The sequence below is a fragment of the Saccopteryx bilineata genome, chromosome 6 (genome assembly GCF_036850765.1).
Source record: "Saccopteryx bilineata isolate mSacBil1 chromosome 6, mSacBil1_pri_phased_curated, whole genome shotgun sequence".
Classification (NCBI taxonomy): domain Eukaryota; kingdom Metazoa; phylum Chordata; class Mammalia; order Chiroptera; family Emballonuridae; genus Saccopteryx; species Saccopteryx bilineata.
In genome coordinates, this window is record NC_089495.1 from 152,005,210 (window position 1) to 152,026,628 (window position 21,419).

At 35.8% G+C, this 21,419-nt stretch overlaps 1 protein-coding gene across 2 annotated transcripts in view; it reads left to right on the forward strand.

Annotated features, from left to right (window-relative positions):
- CERT1 (ceramide transporter 1) overlaps nt 1–21,419 on the forward strand; it is a 145,468-nt gene that overhangs the window by 111,328 nt on the left and 12,721 nt on the right. The window contains exons 10-16 of one of the 2 annotated variants that reach the window (XM_066234647.1): nt 2,464–2,556; nt 3,046–3,123; nt 10,217–10,312; nt 14,350–14,482; nt 15,759–15,829; nt 19,442–19,570; nt 20,431–20,560. In XM_066234647.1, coding sequence (XP_066090744.1) covers nt 2,464–2,556; nt 3,046–3,123; nt 10,217–10,312; nt 14,350–14,482; nt 15,759–15,829; nt 19,442–19,570; nt 20,431–20,560 — 730 coding nt within the window. The remainder of the gene's footprint in view (nt 1–2,463; nt 2,557–3,045; nt 3,124–10,216; nt 10,313–14,349; nt 14,483–15,758; nt 15,830–19,441; nt 19,571–20,430; nt 20,561–21,419) is intronic. The other variant, XM_066234646.1, reaches the window with a different exon arrangement.

A 21,419-nucleotide genomic window follows, 5' to 3' on the forward strand; every position in this document is an offset into this window, starting at 1 on the left:
GGTCTCTACCAGAGGACAAATCACCTGCAATAGTGACTACTTTTCATGCTCATTTTTCATTATATTTTTCATAAATTAGTGATAAAAAGCTCATGTCACATGAATTCATAATGGTATTGCTCTTTTTTTATACCTAAAAGGTGCTACACAGCACTCATTAAGAGTGGGAAATTTCTGTTCCTAAAGGACCTCTAATTTTGGGTGCCAAAAATATTACCTGACCAAAGTGTCATTGTGTTTGCTTTTGGGGTTTTTAGTCTTTTGTTATTTTAAATCTAATATATGTTGTTATGAGAAGAGTAGTGAACTGTGGTCCTGGCAACTTTGTTTTATTCTTAGTATTGCCACTGGCTTACTGAAGCTATAAACTTACCACTTAAATTCTCTGAACTTTTGTTTTCTAATCTGTGACACAAAGAATTTAGACAGGATGACACCAACCATCCCTCAGATTCAAATGCTACTTACCTAAATATCAACTCAATGGTTGAGTTGGAGTCAAAGAGAATCAATGAAAACTTATATAAACTTTAGAAAAAAATATTTGAACAAAGAAATATTCATGGGGCTGTCAACTCATTTCAAACTATTTTTGACACTCTGGTAGATCCTCTACAAAACAAATCATAAACAGACCATGAATTTCCTTGCCTAATTACTGGGCATGTCATTATGACAAGGATGATTACAGTGTGGTAATGCTTTATAGTAGTAAGCATCAATAATCCATAAGTCAATTCCAAAGGTTCAGATCATCTCCCTTATTGTATACAGTAGATATTGTACAGGGCTCTCAACAATATAACCACTAAATATGTATTCTTCAGTGAGACCATTTTGAGTTTACATTATTGTTTTACGTTATTTGCCAACATAAGGGAAGATATGTACAAAAAAAGTGCTGAGTGAGAAATAAGATCTTTGCATTTGTGTTCAGATAATGTTGAACTATGCAGTTGTCTTCTGTGTGGTTAGAAATGAGCGCACACAACAGCACAGTTTCTGGTAAATTGCATCTAGTAAACATTTATTGACGAAGTGAGAAGAAACTAGGGGAGCTGAGGAGGAAGAAGGAAGTTAAGTGGCAGCGTAACAGAAGTGAGATGATGGGATGAAGACAATATATCTTTATGGAAAGGAGACCATAAAGATATGCAGGATACGTTTTTTGGAACATAAATGAAGCAAACACTGATATTGATTCAAAATGATACAGCCTGAAAGGTATTGATGAGGTGGAATGATTAGGATAATTTGGGCAGAGTTTGGATAAGAAAGTCAGTATTGTTAAGATTGATTCATGGTATTATGTTGGTATTGGAAAGTTTGACTAGGAATAAAACTTTAAAAACTAATCTCTGGTCTAAGGTGGTAACAGTGGAGGCCAAAAGAAGAGATTGAATTGGGACACATGAAGTAAATGTCAGGATTTGTCAAGGCTTATTATATCTTTAGAGTAGTTTCATAATTCAAATATTTACAAGTGATGGCAGTGAAATGGTATCGTGTTAGACTGGTGGAGTCAGACTGGACCTCAGTTTAGCAACCTCGGTACTTGACTTCTGGCTAAGAAAGAATTCAGGACCAAGACTCAAACACAAGCAAAAGTTTATTTAAAAAATCACAGGTGTAGAAGAAGTGAGTCATAGAGGAAATGGGCTTAGGAAATGAGTTACTGAGGGAAGGGGGGTAGGTTGGAGCTTAAGAAAGAGAGGGGCAAAGGAAACACTCCTAGGGGGAAAGGGTGTGGGGAAAAGCACAGGCATGCTCCACAGAGAAAGCTGCACTGGGTTCTCTGGAGGCTATTTATCTGGGGGGTGGGGTTTCTCAGAGAGGGACTCCCATAGAATATTCTCAGCTTTTCAGGGTCATGGTCTCTAATGATTGATCAGTGCCAGGGCAGGGTGTCATTAGTCAATGCAGCTGTTTCTGATGTTAGCCATGGCTTGTCTGGTTTTGCTGCTTTTCTGGGCCTGGAGCTGAAACATAACTGAGGCCTAGATATTATTAATTTGACCAAAACTCCTGTCTCTTTTGTCAACAGACCCAGTGTTTTGTTCCTAAGATTATTTGATGCAGGCCAGAAACTCATTGTCCCTGGGGCTTAATGCTTTAAGGAAGTGGTTGTGCAAGGACTTGTATGGGAGTGTTAATTAGGCTATTCTCCTGCGCCTTGTTTGTTCATCTTCTAAGGTGGTCAAACCCAGATGACTAGGGATATGCTAGATGAAGAAAGGTTACCCTGGGGGAAAGGTCCTTGTTTTCCCCATTGTACCCAGGGCTTTCCACCTGCTCACCTGTGGTCCTTGCTCTGTTCATGTCTGTCTGAATGCTTACCACATAAGTACTAAAGTGTTCCGTAATTAAATGTTGATAGTTCTAAGTTAAAGGTTATGTTAACCATTCTTTAGCTGAAAAATACACTGAAAAACCTTTACATCTTAACATTATATGTTTTCTTAGTCACAGAGTGAAAAGGTCAGGTTACACTGGCCTACATCCATGCTATCTGGAGATGCCTTTTCTTCTGTGGGGAATCATAGATTTGTCAAAAAGGTAAGCCTAAGGTCAGAGTGTACTGAAAGTGTATGTTGTATTGTTCTTCACTGTTGATGGAACTATTTTGTTGTATAAGTTTTCTCCCTTTTCTTGAATTTAAGTAATGGGATTTTTTGGTATATGTTTTCTTGCATATACAACCTCCAAAACAGTTAGATATTTTCTTATGACCATAATGCTCTTTTTTTTTTAAGGGGAATAAAGGGGTGGTGGTTGATAAGGACTGACTAATCCAGAACAGGTAGCCAGAAGCATAGCCAGTTTTTTTTTTTTCCTTTGGGCTTAAGTGGTATTATTCTATATTATTGAAAGCAGTGCATTCTTTTAAGAAAGAGTTTGGGACGTAACACATAATAGGTGCAGGGAGTTAGCACTTGCTGCCAAGCTTTGTTCTCTTTCTTTATCTTGTGTTTGGAAGTTGGTACTGAATGCTCTGTTGTGCCTTTGTTCTGATTACTTGGTTTTTTCTTTGTCTGTCTCTGGTAGCCCTATAGTCGCTCTTCCTCCATGTCTTCCATTGATCTAGTCAGTGCCTCTGACGATGTTCACAGATTCAGCTGCCAGGTACTGTATGAATGTATAGAGGGGACTTGAGTCTTTCTGTGCTATATTTCAGCCTGCTTTCTGAGTTCTGAGAAATCTTTTGGTTAGGACACTTATTTTTGTTTTGAATTTTAAATAGTAACAATAAGCATTAAAAAGGCCTTCCTTGTCTACTGAACAGTTTCTCTATTAGGCTTGCATGTGCCTTTCATGTCTTTACTGTGACTAGGTTGCAATTTTGCCAGTTCAAATTGAATTGAAACAATTGAAAGAACCTGGTTTTTAAATATGTACTATCTGATTTATTCAGGTAGGATTCAGCAACTTTAATGGATATGGTCTACAAGATATATGATAGCATAAAAGCCAGATTAAACAGTCTCACTTCTAATTAAAATTAATTATATATTCAATAGGAAAATAACTTTTTAAATATTTGTCTCATTACATTATAATACTAAACACTAGTGATCAGTTTGTACTTTGCTTATGCACATTACCTTTGGATATAATAAATTAATATTCCTGTTCATATACTAAATCTCTGGAAATTAGTTATTTGATATCATCAGTAAGGGTTTAGAAATTTAAGACAGGAAGCTAAGCTGGATGCTTATTGTCTCTGCCCTCATAATAAAATCAATCATTGGGCCAATTTTTTTTTTTTTTTTTTTTTTTTTTTGCAGAGACATAGAGTCAAAGAGAGGGACAGATAGGGACATACAGACAGGAACGGAGAGAGACGAGAAGCATCAATCATCAGTTTTTTGTTGCGACACCTTAGTTGTTCATTGATTGCTTTCTCATATGTACGTTGGCCGTGGGGCTACAGCAGACCGAGTGACCCCTTGCCTAAGCCAGCGACCTTGGGTCCAAGCTGTTGAGCCTTGCTCAAACCAGATGAGCCCATACTCAAGCTGGCGACCTCGGGGTCTCGAACCTGGGTCCTCCACATCCCAGTTCGATGCTCTATCCACTGCGCCACCACCTGGTCAGGCTCATTGGGCCAATATTTTAGCTTCAGCGTTAATTGGAAAAAATTTTATCTTTCCATCTTTGCAATTCAACTTTGTTTCTTGATTGTGATTGCATTTTATTAATAGGGTTTCATTATTTTATTTATTTATTTATTTATATTTTTCTGAAGTGAGTAACGGGGAGGTAGAGAGACACACTCCTCACCCGACCAGGATCCACCCAGTATGCCCACTAGGGGGCGATGCTCTGCCCATCTGGGCCGTTGCTCTGTTGCAACTGGAACCATTCTAGTGCCTGAAGTTGATGCCACAGAGCCATCCTTAGCACTGGAGCCAACTTTGTTCCATTGGAGCCTTGGCTGCAGGAGGGGAAGAGAGAGAGAGGAAAGAGAGGGAAGGTTCAAGAAGCAGATGGCTGTTTCTCCTGTGTTTCCTGGCCGGCAATCTAACCCGGGACTTCCACATGCCTGGCCAACACTCTACTACTCAGCTAGCCGGCCAGGGCCTCATTATGTTACTTTTAAAACCTACATTGACAGAGTGACCCAAGTTTAAATTTTGTTTAGCTACATGGTGTTGGATGGCTTTCCTCACTCTTCTGTGCTTCACTTCTGTTAACTAGCTAGGTCTTAGATCTACGTAGGGCCTGGCATGTAATAAATGCTCAGTAAGTGAGCTTTTAATGACATAATAACAATTTCTTTGAGCTAATCAAAATTATCTACATCATTTTTTTCTCTATCAGATAGTCCAATAAAAGTTTTTCAAAAGTCTTAATTTAAAACATTTCTGTTAGTTTACACATGTGAATAAAATTTACATTAGTTTTTAACCATGCAGTAAAGAAAATAAGTGTAAGAATCAAATTGTATTTTTCTGAATTTTGCAGCTTTTTTCTCCTTAAATATTTTTGAGAAAGAGATATATTAATTTATCAGAAATCACCCATAGCCAAACTTATTACAGTATTTCTTACCTTTTGCTCATCCATTTATGCATGCCTTTTATTTTATTTATTTATTTTTTATTTTTTTACAGAGACAGAGAGTCAGAGAGAGGGATAGATAGGAACAGACAGATAGGAACAGAGAGAGATGAGAAGCATCAATCATTAGTTTTTCGTTGCGACACCTTAGTTCATTGATTGCCTTCTCATATGTGCCTTGACCACGGGCCTTTAGCAGACCAAGTAACCCCTTGCTCGAGCCAGCGACCTTGGGTCCAAGCTGGTGAGCTTTGCTCAAACCAGATGATCCCGTGCTCAAGCTGGCTACCTCGGGGTTGAACCTGGGTCCTTCATATCCCAGTCCGACACTCTATCCACTGCGCCACCGCCTGGTCAGGCATATGCATGCCTTTTAAGAAGTGACTCATATTCACAATAAATCACTGACAAAACTAGATAATCCTGGGAGACTTTGGTTTATTCTGCTGAGTTCCACCTTGCATTAATAGTAGTAAAATAAACAGACTAACTAAAAACCATCAGTACTGGTCACTATTTTCCCTTTAATTATAGAAATTATAGGCTATAAATAAAAGAAAATATAATGAGAGTGAGAAAATAATGTAAAGCCACTGATAGATGTCTAAGAATTAGGACCTCAGAACTCAGACCAGAACCCTGGCTGTATAGAGAGCTATAGAACAGCTGAAAGTTTTCAAGCACAGATGAATATATCACTGAGAAATAGGTGCCCAGATTTTTTACAAGAGTCCTGCCAAACCATGGCTTACTTCTTAACCTAATTTTTTGTGTAACTCGTGTAAGTAAGTTGAGAAGTCTTTCCAGTGGGTTTTTTTAATACGTGATGCTAATGATTGATCAGATTCTTCTGATTGGTGTATTATGCTATATGCCAAAAGAGGCAAAAATGAAGACAAATAACATTGAGGTCTTTGAGTATTTATTGTTCTTGCTAATATATTGGTTGTCGTTAGCAGATTTGGGCTCTGGCATTTAACTACTGATTATTTGGGCGTTGCCATCTCTATAAATTTTGTCTCAAGACTGCTTTGTTCTTGTTGAAATTATATTCATAAACAGGATAATTAAACATAGAATTATGAGGTGCCCTGAAGAATAACTTCAAATAAAGATAGTGAACCTATTAGGAAATAAATTTAACTTAATTAAATTATAAACCTGCTGGGCAGAAATTATCAATAGAAATGAAGTAGCTTTAAATCAAAGTGTACAGAAATAGAAAGGATTGGATTATAAATATTTTGGTTACATTTATTTGAATAACACAGCTCTGATCTAAAGATGTCACCTCAAAAATCAAACAGAAAAAAAGTCATCTGTTAAAACAATAAAATCAAAGGGTGGGCAATACACCTGCAGATTAATCTATGGTGAGCATCACTGCAAAAAAATTCTGTGTAAAGCTCTTCTATTTTATATCCATAGTAACACATTATTGTTGAGATACTTATTTATTTTAACTCTCCCTTTTGTATTGTATAGTAATACATGCCAATAATAGCAGAAATAGAAAGAGTAAATAGAAGTAAAATACTACATCACTATTGATCTATATTCTCATGCATAAGAAAAATCAGGCAGATATTGAGAAATACATACACCTTAATTGTCTTTTTATACCACAGTAGTTAGTTGTATATATACTATTTTGTAACTAGCTTTTATTTTTTTTAATGTATAATTAGGCCCATCTTCCCATCAATAAGTAAAGGTCTTGATCTGCTTATCTATTTATGTATATCCATACTGTGTTTACCTCCTCACCTAATATTGAAAAGTTAGTTTATTTTTAGTTTGTCTCAGTTATAAGTTCTACCTGGGCATCATTGTATATCCAACTTTTTTTTTTTTTTTTGGTGACAGAGTGGGACAGATAGGGACAGACAGACAGGAAGGGAGAAGGATGAGAAGCATCAACTCTTCATTGTGGCACCTTAGTTGTTCATTGATTGCTTTCTCATATACATCTTGACTGAGGGGCTACAGCTATCCACTGTGCCACCACCATATTTATGTATACATCTTTGTTATTTATATTTGTTATTCAGTTATTTCTTTAGAATGTATTTATAGTAAGGATATGATTAGAATTGTTAGGACAAAGGCCATGCATACTTCTGAGGGTTTTTTTGTTTGTTTTTTGTTTTAATTTAAAAGGTCAAACCAGCTGCATTCTCAGTTCAGTTTTGTTTTGCTATACTGATACCAAATACTATAATATAGTTAATTTTTGCCAATCTGATACACTAAAAGTGGTATTTTTACTTCTTGAATGTTTCCATTTCTTCTATGAATTGACTATGCATGCCCTTGGCCATTTTTCTTTTGGGTTAACTTGTTATTAATAAACTATTCTAAACAACAGTCTCTGTGACTCTATGATAATAAGCATAGCTGTACTCTTTTTAAATGGGTAAGAGAAGATATAAGCCATGTTGGAGCCCTCCTAGATTTATTTTTGTTCAGTGGAATGTTGTTGATTTCAGTATTACAATTTTGTTGTACTATCAAAGCACAATTTTCTTTTAAAATTATAGTGTTAATAATGTTAGAAAAATTAAATTTGATGGCCTCTTAAAATGGCATATCTAATGACTCAAATGTGAGTTGAAAGAAAGGGTTATAATTGGAGTACTCTCACCTCTGTTTCAAATATGTTTTACCGTAATTTTTTTCATAGTTCATTTGGTATGAAGATGCTGTATGTATTAGCTCATTTTCAACTCTAGGTCCAAAAAAAGCAAGGGCATGGTTTCTGAAATTATGCTTAGTCTAATTAAAACTTGCAAATACTATTAAAACGGAAAACTGCTTCAATAATTTAAGTACCTAATAGCAGGTATTACTAGTAACATTATTTCCCAGCAAATCAGAATTTGAGTCTAATGATGAGTTTCACTTGTGTTTATTCTTGTCACTCAACTTAATTGCCCCTTGTTTCCCACTTATTTTTGATAGAGTCATTACTGAAAACAGTAAATGGAGTAGATCATTAAGTTAAATCTGCAGTGTCTGTAGTCGTGAATACCTTAGTCACTGCCCCATAGCAAGATTGGCTATGTCATATTTTATTACAGTAAACGTACAATTCATTATAATGAGATTATACCTGTATCACCTCTCCTCTTAGTGTTATTACTTAGAGAAAAATGGTCAGATACAGATTTCGTGATGAAGGCTTTGCAGAAATGGTTACTACAGAAATGAGTACTCCATTAGCTTCTTTAATTTCCTAGGAGCACAGTACTGATAACATACATCTTGTTTGTTTCTTTGTTGGACTTTTTCAAGCCCTCTTAAATCAAGGAAGTAGATGAGAGCAGAAGTCGGAAAACTTCCATAGATACACAGTAGTAACTGTGATAGGAATACTGTTTTTTCATCTGTCTAGAAAGACAATGCTAAATATGCTTACTCTACATTGTTTTATCTTAGGTTATCAGTTTATATTTGTGGCATCTGGTTTCTTTTGCACCAAAACAAATCATTTTTCAAACTTTTGAAATCACTAACTTACGAGTACTCTCCCAAACAAAAACACAATTAGTACTTGCATACTTTCCAACAAAACAGCTAAATGGTATTGAAATTTTTTAAAAGAAAACTTTCTTTGCTTTTAAACAAAATCTTTTACATTCTTTCACAAGTAGTCCATTAAAAGTAGGGCTTATTTGGTGGGAAACATTTCTTGCTTTCTCTAATCTTATAATAAATATGGGTGTTGTTAACTGCCAGTGTTCAATCTAAAAAGTACATATTCAAATCTAAAGATTTTTAAGATCTTGGCATGTAAAACGGGTAAAAATTTCTCCAAATCACGATGTGACACAGACAAATGAATCAAAGCATTGCTACTAGGGCTTTTTTTTTTTAATGGATACTATTTGGGACTTTCTTTGTTCTTCCTCTTTTGGAAATGAGATACATTTTGAATGTATTTGTAGCTTGGAATCCTTCCTTAGTTGTCCTTACCTTCTAAAAGCATATTATAAAATCATAGAATATACTGTTAGTCACATTTTATATTTTTTCTCATCTGTAACTGAACACCATTCACATTGTTTCAAGGATTATGAATAAAGAAATTAAATATGTGTTAGGGTTTTTTAGTACAAAAATAGATTGTAGAATCTCAGCTTATATTTCTATCAAAAACCTTTTTATGATCATTATCAATTAAGGAGAAACTTAAAGCCACCTGCATTTAGTAACCAAAAATGTATTCTAAGATTCAGAAAGCTTGATGTAGAAGAAGTACATGTTACATACCATATTGATAACATCCTTTTGTGTAGAAAACTCATCCCTAGGCTTAAAAATTTTAAGGGTTTCTGCCCCCAACCCATTAATTTTATATTGAAAGTATTTGTTTCAAAATATGTATAAACGTGATTCTTGTTTTTTATTCCTAATAAACACAATACTTTGTAAAATAAGTAGTTTAACCTAGGAATAAATTTTTAAATTGAAGAGCAACATACATGTTTTTCAGTTCTTTTCTACCTTCTCTAATGTATTTATTACATAAAGCAAAATATGTCTTAAGAGGTTAGAAAGTAGAACTTAGAAAAAGTGTCTATGCATAGATTGTAAAGGAGCCAGTTTATTCAGAGAGAATCTTTTAATCATTTCAGTAAAATAACAAAAAGTTTATTATCTTTTATAGGGCAATCTTGACATAGAACAAGCTTTCTAGTATCAATGTAATCTTAAACATAGGAACACTGGGCTGGATGGTTTCTTCATGCTCCTTTTACCCTTAAGAGTTTAATGATTTCATGTTGTAAGACATCATCATCTCTGTGAGGAAGCGTTTTATGGTAAAGAAAGTAATATTTTTTTCAGAAAATGCTTGTTTTGGCCAGTTGATGCACATTAGACTCAGTATACAGTACATTATTTGATGAAGCATCTTACTTGCATTTCTCCCTCCTGTCATTAACCAACCTAGATTTGATATCTGGAGTGTGAACTAAATTCTTCAACACTGTGTAAAACCTACTAACCTTTGTGTATTTGGTTGCTCAGCTTTCTAAGAATAGCATTTCTAAACTGAAGTAAACTAAATACCATTCTGTTTTCAAAATTATGTCATAGCTATTAATTCGGGTGGGTTCTTTTAGCTTTTTTTTTTTCTTTTCTTTTCAAGGTTGAAGAGATGGTGCAGAACCACATGACATATTCATTACAGGATGTAGGTGGAGATGCAAATTGGCAGTTGGTTGTAGAAGAAGGAGAAATGAAGGTAATTCCCTTTGAAATGTTATAGGTTACTAATTGCAACTCTATTATAGTCATATTATCATTATTGTTGATATAAGTAAGGATAGCATTTAATAGTTGCTTTTAAACAAATTATTACTTGTGATCAGAGAAACACCAGATATTAAGAAGTAAAATGTCCTTTTTGTGCTCTAGCAGGGTATCCCAGTTGGTTCAAATGTCATCCCAACATGCCAAGGTTTTGGGTTCAATCCTAAATCAAGGCACATGCAAGAAACAACTAATGAATGCATAAATAAGTGGAACAGCAAATCAGTGTTTCTCTCTCCCTCCTCCTACTTTCTGTCTTCCCTTTCTCTTCCTTTCTCCTCTCTCTCCTCCTCTCTCTCACTCCTTTCTCTATCTCCCTCTTTCTTTGTCTTCCTCTCTCTAAAATCAATAAAATTTTTTAAAAATTAAAATAAATTTTGTAAAATGTGCATTTGCTTCCCTGGTTTAGCTTTTATATAATTTCTTTATGATTATATCTGTGCACAAACTATTTTGTTTTGCCTGGGCCACTGAGAAAATAAAATTAGGTTGTTTAGGTGTGAACAAGTAATAATTAGCTGTTGGCTCTTTATTTGCATATTTCTCGATTTTAATATACTAAACGTTGTACCCATTTATCCTAAGAGTTGCTCCCCTCTTTGGTGTATACCTCATTTCTTGTCCTTTCTCTCACTGTACCTTTTTTGATATTTGGATATTAGTCAGCTAATGTTCACATTCCTAAACATGAGAGAATACAGAGTAAGAGCAAGGACCAAGAGACTGAGAGATTGAAAAGCAGCAGCAGCATTGAGTTTTGGATTACCTTGTGCCCCAGGCACTGTGTCCAAGAAAAGGGGATATTTAATAAGGTTCTCAACAAGCTGAAACTTTAGTTGGGTATAGAGTATATTGACATAAAAGATACAGTTACTTGGCTTCATCTGATTATGTATTGAATGAATAATACAGAGGAATAGTGGAGAAAAGTTGGAAAAGAAAGAAATCTCTGTGCTTTGAAACAATTAGATTGTTTTACACTGAGGAGAAGTATTTGAACTATGTGTGGAAATGGAAAAAAAGGTGGAAAAAAGTGAGGTGAGGGCATTTAGATAAGAAATATACACATGAGCAAAATTTTGAAAGCTAATTCTTTAAATTTTATTTTTCAATTACAATTTTCATTCAGAATTTTGCATTAGTTTCAGGTATACAGTATAGTGGTTAGACAACTACATTCTTTACACAATGTCTCCCCCCATATCTCCACTCCAGTATATCAGCTGGCACCATACATAGCTATTGCAGTATCTTTGGCCATATCTCCTATGCTGTACTTCATACTCCCATGACTGTTTAAATTTTTAACTACCAATTTGTACTTCTGAATCCTTTCACTTTTTTCACTTATTCCCCCAATCCTTCTCCCCTCTGGCAATATCAGTCTGTGCTTTGTATCTGTTTCTATTTTGTTCTTTAGATTCCATATATAAGTGAAATCTTAAATGGTATTTTTCTGACTGATTTCACTTATTGAAAGCTAATTTCTTATTCAGGAGTTTTGTATAGACTGTGTTGACCAGAATTAGTCTAGCAAATGGGATATATTAGATGTTGGAATTTCCTCTCCTCCTGAACAGGGAACAAATTAAGAAATAAGATAGAACGTGGACAATAGTGTGGTGATTGCCGGAGGGTTGGGAAACGTTGAGGGGATTAAATGATGATGAATGGAGCTTTGACTTGGGGTGGTGCACACACAATACAGTGTACAGATGATGTGTTGTAGAATTGTACACATGAAATCTGTATAATTCAGTTAACCAGTGTCACCGCACTGAATTCAATAAAAGAAGAAGAAAGAAGGAAGATAGATGAGACTGGCAAATGAAGTACCAAAATGTTATAATTCTGATAAGCTAATTAGATTGCATGGAGACTGGCTGTCACGAGGGCTTGCTAATATGTTAACTCTAAATATAATGGGTGGGGTAAATAAATAAATAAAATGTTTATGACATCACAGGCCTTCCCACAATAGCAAGCCCTAAAAGCGGACCAGGATCCATGCTCTCTGCAAAAGAAAGGGTTGAGCCACACCTGCCTAGTTCTCCCTCTGTACTCATCATTCAGATAAGTTGCTGTTTCTCCCCTAGGGAGGTTCTAGGAAGTGAAGGGACTAAGTAGTATAAAATGAGTGCTCCTGGCCCTGGCCAGTTGGCTCAGTGGTAGAGCATTGTCGCAGCATGTGGAAGTCACGGGTTTGATTCCTGGTCAGGCACACAGGAGAAGCACCTATCTGCTTCTCCACCTTTCCCCCTCTCCTTCCTCTCTGTCTCTCTTTCCCTCCCGCAGCCAAGGCTCCATTGGAGCAAAGTTGGCCCAGGCGCTGAGGATGGCTCCATGGCCTTTGCCTCAGATGCTAGAATGGCTCCAGCCACAATGGTGCAGCGCCCCCTGGTGGGCATGCCAGGTGGATCCTAGACAGGAGCATGTGGGAGTCTGTCTCACTGCTTCTGACTTTGGAAAAATACAAAAAAATAAAAAATAAGTGCTCCTACAGCTCACAACATTAGAAAGAGAAATTGGGGCTTGATTATGAGGAATATAAAATAACCCACTTAGTCTATTGTTTGTAGCAGTAGGTTAACCAATGTGCAAAGTAACATTTTTGGAAGATTAAACTATAGGGAAGAAACAGGAAACCAAGAAAACCACTTGAGAAAGTCATGTACAGGATAATAAAAAAGAGTAACCATAGTAGAAAAGTCAAGCTGTTGGAAGCCTTATAGAGGATAGGTTTGAAGCTTAATAGCTGTGTAAAGTGTGAGAAAAGGAATCAAAAGTCTAGAGAGTTCCACTTTAGGTGACTAGGAAAATAGCAACCTCCCAATAACAAATAAATAAGCATCTACGGAAAGGAGTTTGGTGTGAGAGATTGTGAAAGAGAAACTATATGTGAAATGCCTAATAGTTTTTGGTCCCATAGGCGCTTCATAAATTGAGAGCTGATTCTTTCTATGATAACACGTTGATTCATTTGTCAAAAGAACTTATTACATACACAGTTCTCTAAAGTAGCAAATGTTTTATAATTTTGAGATAATTATTTTTACTCAGCACTTTAGGTATACAACATCAGTATTTAAAGCCTGACCAGGCAGTGGCACAGTGGATAGAGGGTTGGCCTAGGATGAGTTTCGAGCCAGACTCAAAACCCCGAGATCACCAGTTTGAGCGCAGCCTCATCCACCTTGAGCTGGGTTGTACGTGGAAACATAGACATGACCCCATGTTCGCTGGCTTGAAGCCCAAAGGTTGCTGGCTTTAGTCCAGAGTTGCTGGCTTGAGCAAGGGATCCCTTGCTCGACTGGAGCTGCACCAGTCAAGGCACATAAGAGAAAGCAATCAGGGAACAACTAAGGTGTTGGAGTGAAGAATGAATGCTTCTTATCTCTCTGCCTTCCTGTCTGTCTCTGTCTGTCCCTCTTATGCTTGCATGCGCTCTTTCTCTCTCGCTAAAATATAAAGAGCACATAGATCTTTATTTCATTTTTGCTTTCAATCATTGATTCAACAAATAATTGCTTCACTATGTTTCAGATACTGTTCTGGAAGCTTGGGATACATCAGTGAGCAAAGCTTCCTTAAATCAGTATCCCTAAGGAGATTATATTTAAGCAGGCTTATTTGCCCTTCTTAGCCTTGCTGAATAGCCTTTGAGAATTTTCAGTAAATAATGTCTAGTAAATAATGCCTGGCTTAAATTGATATATATATATATTTTTAACAACTCACAGTAATTAGTCATCACATATGCATATTTTTCATAGTTCAAGTTTACCTTGGATTTGTAATGTTAATAATTTGAAATTTTAAACTTACTTTTAGCAGGTATATATGTTCCATAGAAATTTTCATAAGTAAAATCCTCAAAAAGCTGTTACATTTAAAAACATGCCTTCAAGTTTATGCTTTAGGAGTTTGATTTTTGTTTTTTAAACAGGTATTTAAATATGTCCTATGTAGGTATATAGGAGAGAAGTAGAAGAAAATGGAATTGTTCTGGATCCTTTGAAAGCTACCCATGCAGTTAAAGGAGTTACAGGACACGAGGTCTGCAATTACTTCTGGAATGTTGATGTTCGCAATGATTGGGAAAGTAAGTTGCTATTATTAATATATTTTAATATAATTATTACTTTGAATTTAATATCAAGTCCAGCCTGGTTTTCTGCATATGATCTATAGCTTACAAAGTTAGTGTAGAAAATATCTGGAGCCTGACCAGGCAGTGGTGCAGTGGATAGAGTGTCAGACTGGGACACAGAGGACCCAGGTTAGAAACCTCGGGGTTGCCGGCTTGCACATGGGTTCATCTGACTTGAACGCGGGCTCACCAAATTGAGCACAGGGTCGCTGGCTTGAGCAAGGGGTGACTTACTCTGCGGTAGCCACCCCCCCCATCAAGGCATGTATGAGAAAGCAATCAAATGAACTAAGGTGCCACAATGAAGAATTGATGCTTCTCATCTCTCTCCTTCCTGTCTGTCCCTATCTGTCTCTCTCTCTTGCTAAAAAAAATAAAATTTAAAAAAAATAGAAAATAGCTGGAGAATTATATAGGGAACTGATAATAGAACTTTTCATAGTATAAAATACTTCTCAGTATATTACAACATTTGATTTAATACCATAACAGTTATGCATAGATAGGTAATAAAGAAAAACTCAGATGCGTCAAGTGAACTAGTTAGTGGAAAAGCCAGGACTAAAATTAAGGTTTCTGTTTTATCTATTATATTTTTCTCCTAGATTGTTTTGTTTCCCTGGTAAATCCTACACGAATCTTGTTGTGGTTTGTTTTGTTACTTTGGCAGGTAGGGGCTCTCCCTTAGGCATCAAAAAAAATTTTTTTAATTGATTTTAGTGAAAGAGGAAGGGAGAAAGATAGGAACATTGATTTGTTCCTATCTGTGCCCCGACTGGGGATCTTACCGACAACCTCTGTGCTTTGGGATGACACTCTAACCAAATTATCCAGCCAGGGTATCAGATTTCTTAAATAGATACTTCTGAACATGCTAAGTATATATCAGTGGCAGTTTTCTTATAAACACACTCAGTCACCTAAGCCTAGATAGGACAGTTATTCAGCTTCATTGAATTAGGAATTATAGGGGGGAGGTATTTGTGTTAGGGAATAATTTGTGCCTGAGTAATGTAGGGGTGAAGAAAATGAGATTTCCTGGTGATCAAATCTCTCAGCCATCATGCATAATAACCCTACCTTTCATCTGAACTTAGCCTAAGTGAGGTAGAATCCTGTTCATTCTACCATTATTTTCATTTGTTACTAACTTTCAGAATAAGGATATTAATCACATTCTAGGAAAAGGTAATATGTCTTTTTGGCTAATATTTTCTTTTCATTTCAGCAACTATAGAAAACTTTCATGTGGTGGAAACATTAGCTGATAATGCAATCATCATTTATCAGACCCACAAGGTAAATACTTCATTACTCCAGAGTGTTCCACTATAGTTCAAACTGAGACATAAATTGTCTAAAGTAAAATTTGGCAGGAAACTAGCCGCCAGGAAGGATCTGAAGACTTTATTAATAATTCAGAAATGCTAATATTTTTTTAGTATCTAGTCTCTTTATAGGAGATGATAGTTATTGAAAATGAAAGTGAATCATAGTTTCCTATGACAACAGTGTAATAAGGGGAATTAAAAGTATGTTATTAGCCTGTGTTAAGACTAATAAATATGAAAGTGATCCTTTTATTTTTAGTAAGAGGAAGGGAGGCAGAGTGACAGACTCCTGCATATGCCCTGATCAGGATCCACCTGGCAAGCCCATAAGGGGTGATGCTTTGCCCATCTGGGGCATTGCTCCGTTGCTCAGCAACTGAGCTCTTCTTAGCACCAGAGGGAGAAGCCAGGGAACCATCCTTAGCACTTGGGGCCAACATGCCCCAATCAAGCCATGACTGCAAGAGGGGGAGAGAGAGAGAGAAACAAGGTGGTGAGGTGGAGAAGCAGATGGGTCCTTCTCCTGTGTGCCCTGACCAGGTATCAAACCTGGGACATCCACATGCCAGGCTGACATTCTACCAGTGAGCCAACTGGCCAGGACCATGAAAGGGATCTTAAGTGGATTATCCGAAAGCAATGTAAAATTGCTGAGCATGACTATTGAGGTTGGTCATATACACCGGAGCACACAGAAACATTGTCATTTAAGGTGGTTTCTTTTTACTTCATTTTTTCCACTGCTAATTTAGATTTAAAATTTTAGAATATTGATCTTACTTCATTCTACTGTCTTCCCCTTCTGAAAATTGCCAGATAGTATTTTGAATAAATAATAAAATGAATTAAAATTTTGTAGAGTTCTACCAAAAGCAATATTGTATGTTATATAGATAGTGTAATGATTCAATAAGTCATTTTCTCTTTTTAAAATAATTTTGTAATTGAGCTGAATATGTGAAAATATTTAAGGTTTGTTCTGTATTCCTTAAGCTTATTGTCACCTGAGGCATTTTATAGCTGATGGACTATGTGCTTGGCTTCATTTTGCATGGTAGCTGTTCAAGAAAAATGTGTAACAATGAAGATTCTATTTCAGCCACTGAATAGAACATATTCACTGATACATTTGATAAGGAATTAATACCCAAAATTTATAAAGACTTTATGAAACTCAACACCAAAAAAACAATCCAACTAAAAAATTGCCAAAGGACCTAAACAGACACTTCTCTAAAGAGAACATATAGATGGCCAATTGACATATGAAAAGATGCTCAACATCACTAATCATCAGAGAAATGCAAATTAGAACCACAGTGATATACCACCTCACACCTGTCAAAATGGCTATCATCAATAAGTCAACAAACAAGAGTTGGTGAAGATATGAGAAAAGGGAACTCTCATGCACTATTGGTAGGAATATGATGGGTGCGGCCACTGTGGGAAGCAGTCTGGAGTTACTTCAAAAAATTTAAAAATGAAACTGCCTTATGACTCAGTGATTTCAGTTCTGGGAAGTTATTTGAAGAAACCTAGAACACTGATTCAAAAGAGTATATGTACTATGTATCCCATGTTCATTGCAGCGTTATTTACAATAGCCAAGATTTGGAAGCACCCTCTGTATCCATCAGTAGATGAGTGGATAAAGTTGTGGTATATATATGCAATGGAATACTACCCAACCATAAAAAAAGGGAAATCTTACCTTTTTTGTGACAGCATGGACAGACCTGGGGAGCATTATGCTAAGTAAAATAAGCCCGTCAGAGAAAGACAAGTACCATATGATTTCAATCATGTGGAATCTAATGAACAAACTGAACTAACAAGCATAATAGAGACAGACTCATAGAGAACAGACTGACAGCTGTGGGGAGGGAGATGGGGTTGGGTGAGTGTGGTAGAGGGATAGAGTTTAAAAAGACCGAAAAAAGAGAGAGAAAACCTCGTGGACACAGACAACGTTGGAGTAATGTTGGAGAAATGTATGTGAAATCAATAATAAATACAAATTTGGCCATGTTAGTACTAATAAATGTGTGGTGGTTGGCAGGGTATAGGGATGGAAGAGGGTATAGTGGGGATAAATGATGATGCCTGAGACTTGACTTGGGATGGTAAACACACATTATGATGTACAGTGATATGTTGTAGAATTGGGCAGCTGAAACCTGTATAATTATATTAATAAGTGTCACCCCAATAAATTCAAATTTTAAAAAAGGTTCTGTTTCAGCATACAAATTTGGGGATGTCTAAAGGAAATCTAAAATTTTGTAGATGTTAAACTTTCAATTGCCCTGTAATTTAGAATGAAAATAAATGATCAGTAATTTAAAATCAGAATAATCTTTTATTTGAAGATAACTAATCCTAGAAAACAATCTGCTAAAAGTATTTACTTGGTAAATAGTAAGTGGAATGGGGAATTATATGTTATATTAGGTTTATTTCTTATAAAATAAAACAATATTAATGTCTTATATTGTAACAATTTTAAGTAACAATTATAATTATATAAATAAATTATCTCGGCATATTTTTTCAACAAAACCCAATAACACTCTATAACATCTTTCTCTTTAGACTTTATAGACTTGGCTTCTTTTATATCATGGGCTTAAAGAAGGCTACTTATCTTCCAATTAAGTCATTCGCACTCTTTAAATTTGTCTTATTGTTATCCTTATGAATTTGCATTTATTAGTACTAACATGGCCAAATTTGTATTTATTATTGATTTCACATACATTTCTCCAACATTACTTTTGTTGCCTTCATGAAGTTTTGTACCTTTAAAAGGTAACCCATTTCATTTTGCCAAGGATTTATGTTGTATTGACACTGAGTTGTTAGCTATTTTTTATTTAACAATGAAAAAAGACAAGGCATATTTTCTCATTTAAAAGTATGTAGTCCTAGTTTTCTGAGACCTAGTTACTGTGTCATTCCAACAGTATATGTTTTTCCTTATACACCACAGAGTTCAAAGATGCTATCTAACTGATTTGGAATTCCTTAAATATGATTCTTATATCAGAGGAGCAGCCTTCTTTCCCTAAAATCTTTGCTCTATAATCTCTGACAATTTAAGCTGAGCTTTAAAACTATATTTTAAAACAGCACATTACTAAAAAAAAAAAAACAAAAAAAACAGCACATTACTGCGATATGAGGGAGGGCTTAATGTTACATCATTGCTTAATGGGTACCGAGTTTCTTTTTGGGATGATAAAAAATTTTAGAACTAGGTAGTGGTGATGTTTACATAATATTATGAATGTAATTAATGCCACTGAATTATGCACTTAAAAATGGTTTAAATAGCAAATAATCACAATTTTAAAAAACAGTAGAACATTATTCCTTTGGTATATTTAGTTCTGCAAAGTCATTAACTCAGTGTTCATAATTCTTTGGTGGATATTCTCAGATGCTTTTTATTTAAAATGTAACAGATTTTACCTTCAACTAAGATATTTATTGCTTTTACATTTGTTTCTCTTAATTCCATATTACATATGAATTAAAAAGTAGTTTAAATTTTCAAATATTTTTACTTCTTCCACAGAGAGTGTGGCCTGCTTCTCAGCGAGATGTATTGTATCTTTCGGCCATTCGAAAGATACCAGCCTTGACTGAAAATGACCCTGAAACTTGGATAGTTTGTAATTTTTCTGTGGATCATGACAGTGCTCCTGTAAGTACACTGTATAAATGTGTATAGCTGTATAAAGCTCACTAGACAGTGCTGTGCAAAAGTGATGACACATGCCACATGCATATAGATACTAGATTTAATAACCATTCTTAAATTTTGTGTTATGTTGGCTTCTTGAAATAACACAGCCCATGCACTACCTGAGGCACAGTAGTCATGGCTGTGAACATGTCAGCAGGTCTGTTTTCCTCTTGAGGTTAGGTGATTGTGTTGAGGGGTACAACTCCCAGTTGCCTCTCAAGCCATGGTCTGTGGTTTCTACCTCGATTTAGCTCTACTAAGTAAGAGGAGGGAAAATCATTTCTGGTGTCATATCATCTTGGCATATGTTATCTCTTGGTGCTTTTAAGATTTTGTTGGAGATTTTGATGAGTTATGACTTCAGTTAACCTAGTGTAGTATCAGACCAGTAGAGATTACAAAATGCTGGTTATCAGCCCTGGCCAGCTGGCTCAGTGGTAGAGCATCAGCCCAGCGTGTGGAAGTTCCGGGTTCAATTCCTGGTCAGGACACACAGGAGAACTGCCCATCTGCTTCTCCACCCTTCCCCCTCTCCTTCCTCTCTGTCTCTCTCTTCCCCTCCCACAGCCGAGGCTTCACTGGAGCAAAGTTGGTCCAGGCGCTGAGAATGGCTTCATGGCCTCTGCCTCAGGCACTAGAATGGCTATAGTTAAAATGGAGCAATGCCCCAGATGGGCAGAGCATTGCTCCCTAGGGGTGGATCCTGGTTGGGCACATGCGAGAGTCTGTCTCTCTGCCTCCCCACTTCTCACTTCAGGAAAAAAAAAAATGCTAGTTATCGCTTTACTGGAGTTTCGTTCCATTTTTTGTTTTGGCAGCTGAACAATCGATGTGTCCGTGCCAAAATAAATATTGCTATGATTTGCCAAACCTTGGTAAGCCCACCAGAAGGAAACCAGGAGATTAGCAGGGACAATATTTTATGCAAGATTACATACGTAGCTAATGGTATGTATTTCGTTGTTTGTTTTTACTTCTTGGTAATGTGAATGTTCTTAGTATGATCTACATGATAACTGACTGTTTGGACAAATACCATTACAAATGCCTTTTGAATTTTTATTCTTTTTTAATTTGGAAATATGTATATGAAAACTGTCAGGAAACTGAAATATACAAACCTGAATTTCATACTGGAACTACTGTATCAGAATTTTTGATGCTGGAATTGGATAGGTAAATTTTAGATCACTGTCACATATTGTTGGTTTTTAGAACCATTTTGTTAAATATTTACCTAAAAGAATTTACGTAGAATTAGGAGTGTAAGCAATAGTAGAAAAGGAAATTAGCTGTTTTTTTTTCTTATTATCACTCTTGCACATTTCCTATAATCAGGGTGCATCCTTGATTGGTCCCTAGTCATTTTTAGTTGCTAGTTACATGTTTTTAAAATCTGCCTGAAGCTGGACAGCCCTGATACTTTGGTTCCTTTTACACTTGTTTCCTACCTGCAGTAGTTACTGAAGTCCATCTAATCATGGGCCATAATTGCTAATGTGTTTAAAGAGATAGTTATGCCTGAGTAAGTTACTATTTGATTATAGGAGTTTGATGAAAAATCTGCCTCAAGTGACCTAAAGTGTAGCTATACTAATATTAAAATATAATTTAGGGAATCAAGAACACTTCAGAAAGGTAATAAATGATTTCTTAGTTGTTATCTGTTCTTGTTTGGTAGTTAATATTAAGGATTAATAGTCAAGATTTTTAAGAGATGCCAATTTTGAATTTTTTTAAAAAGCAAACAAAATGAATGTTTCACATGTATTTGGAGAGTTATATCTTAACATATTTTAATTTTTCT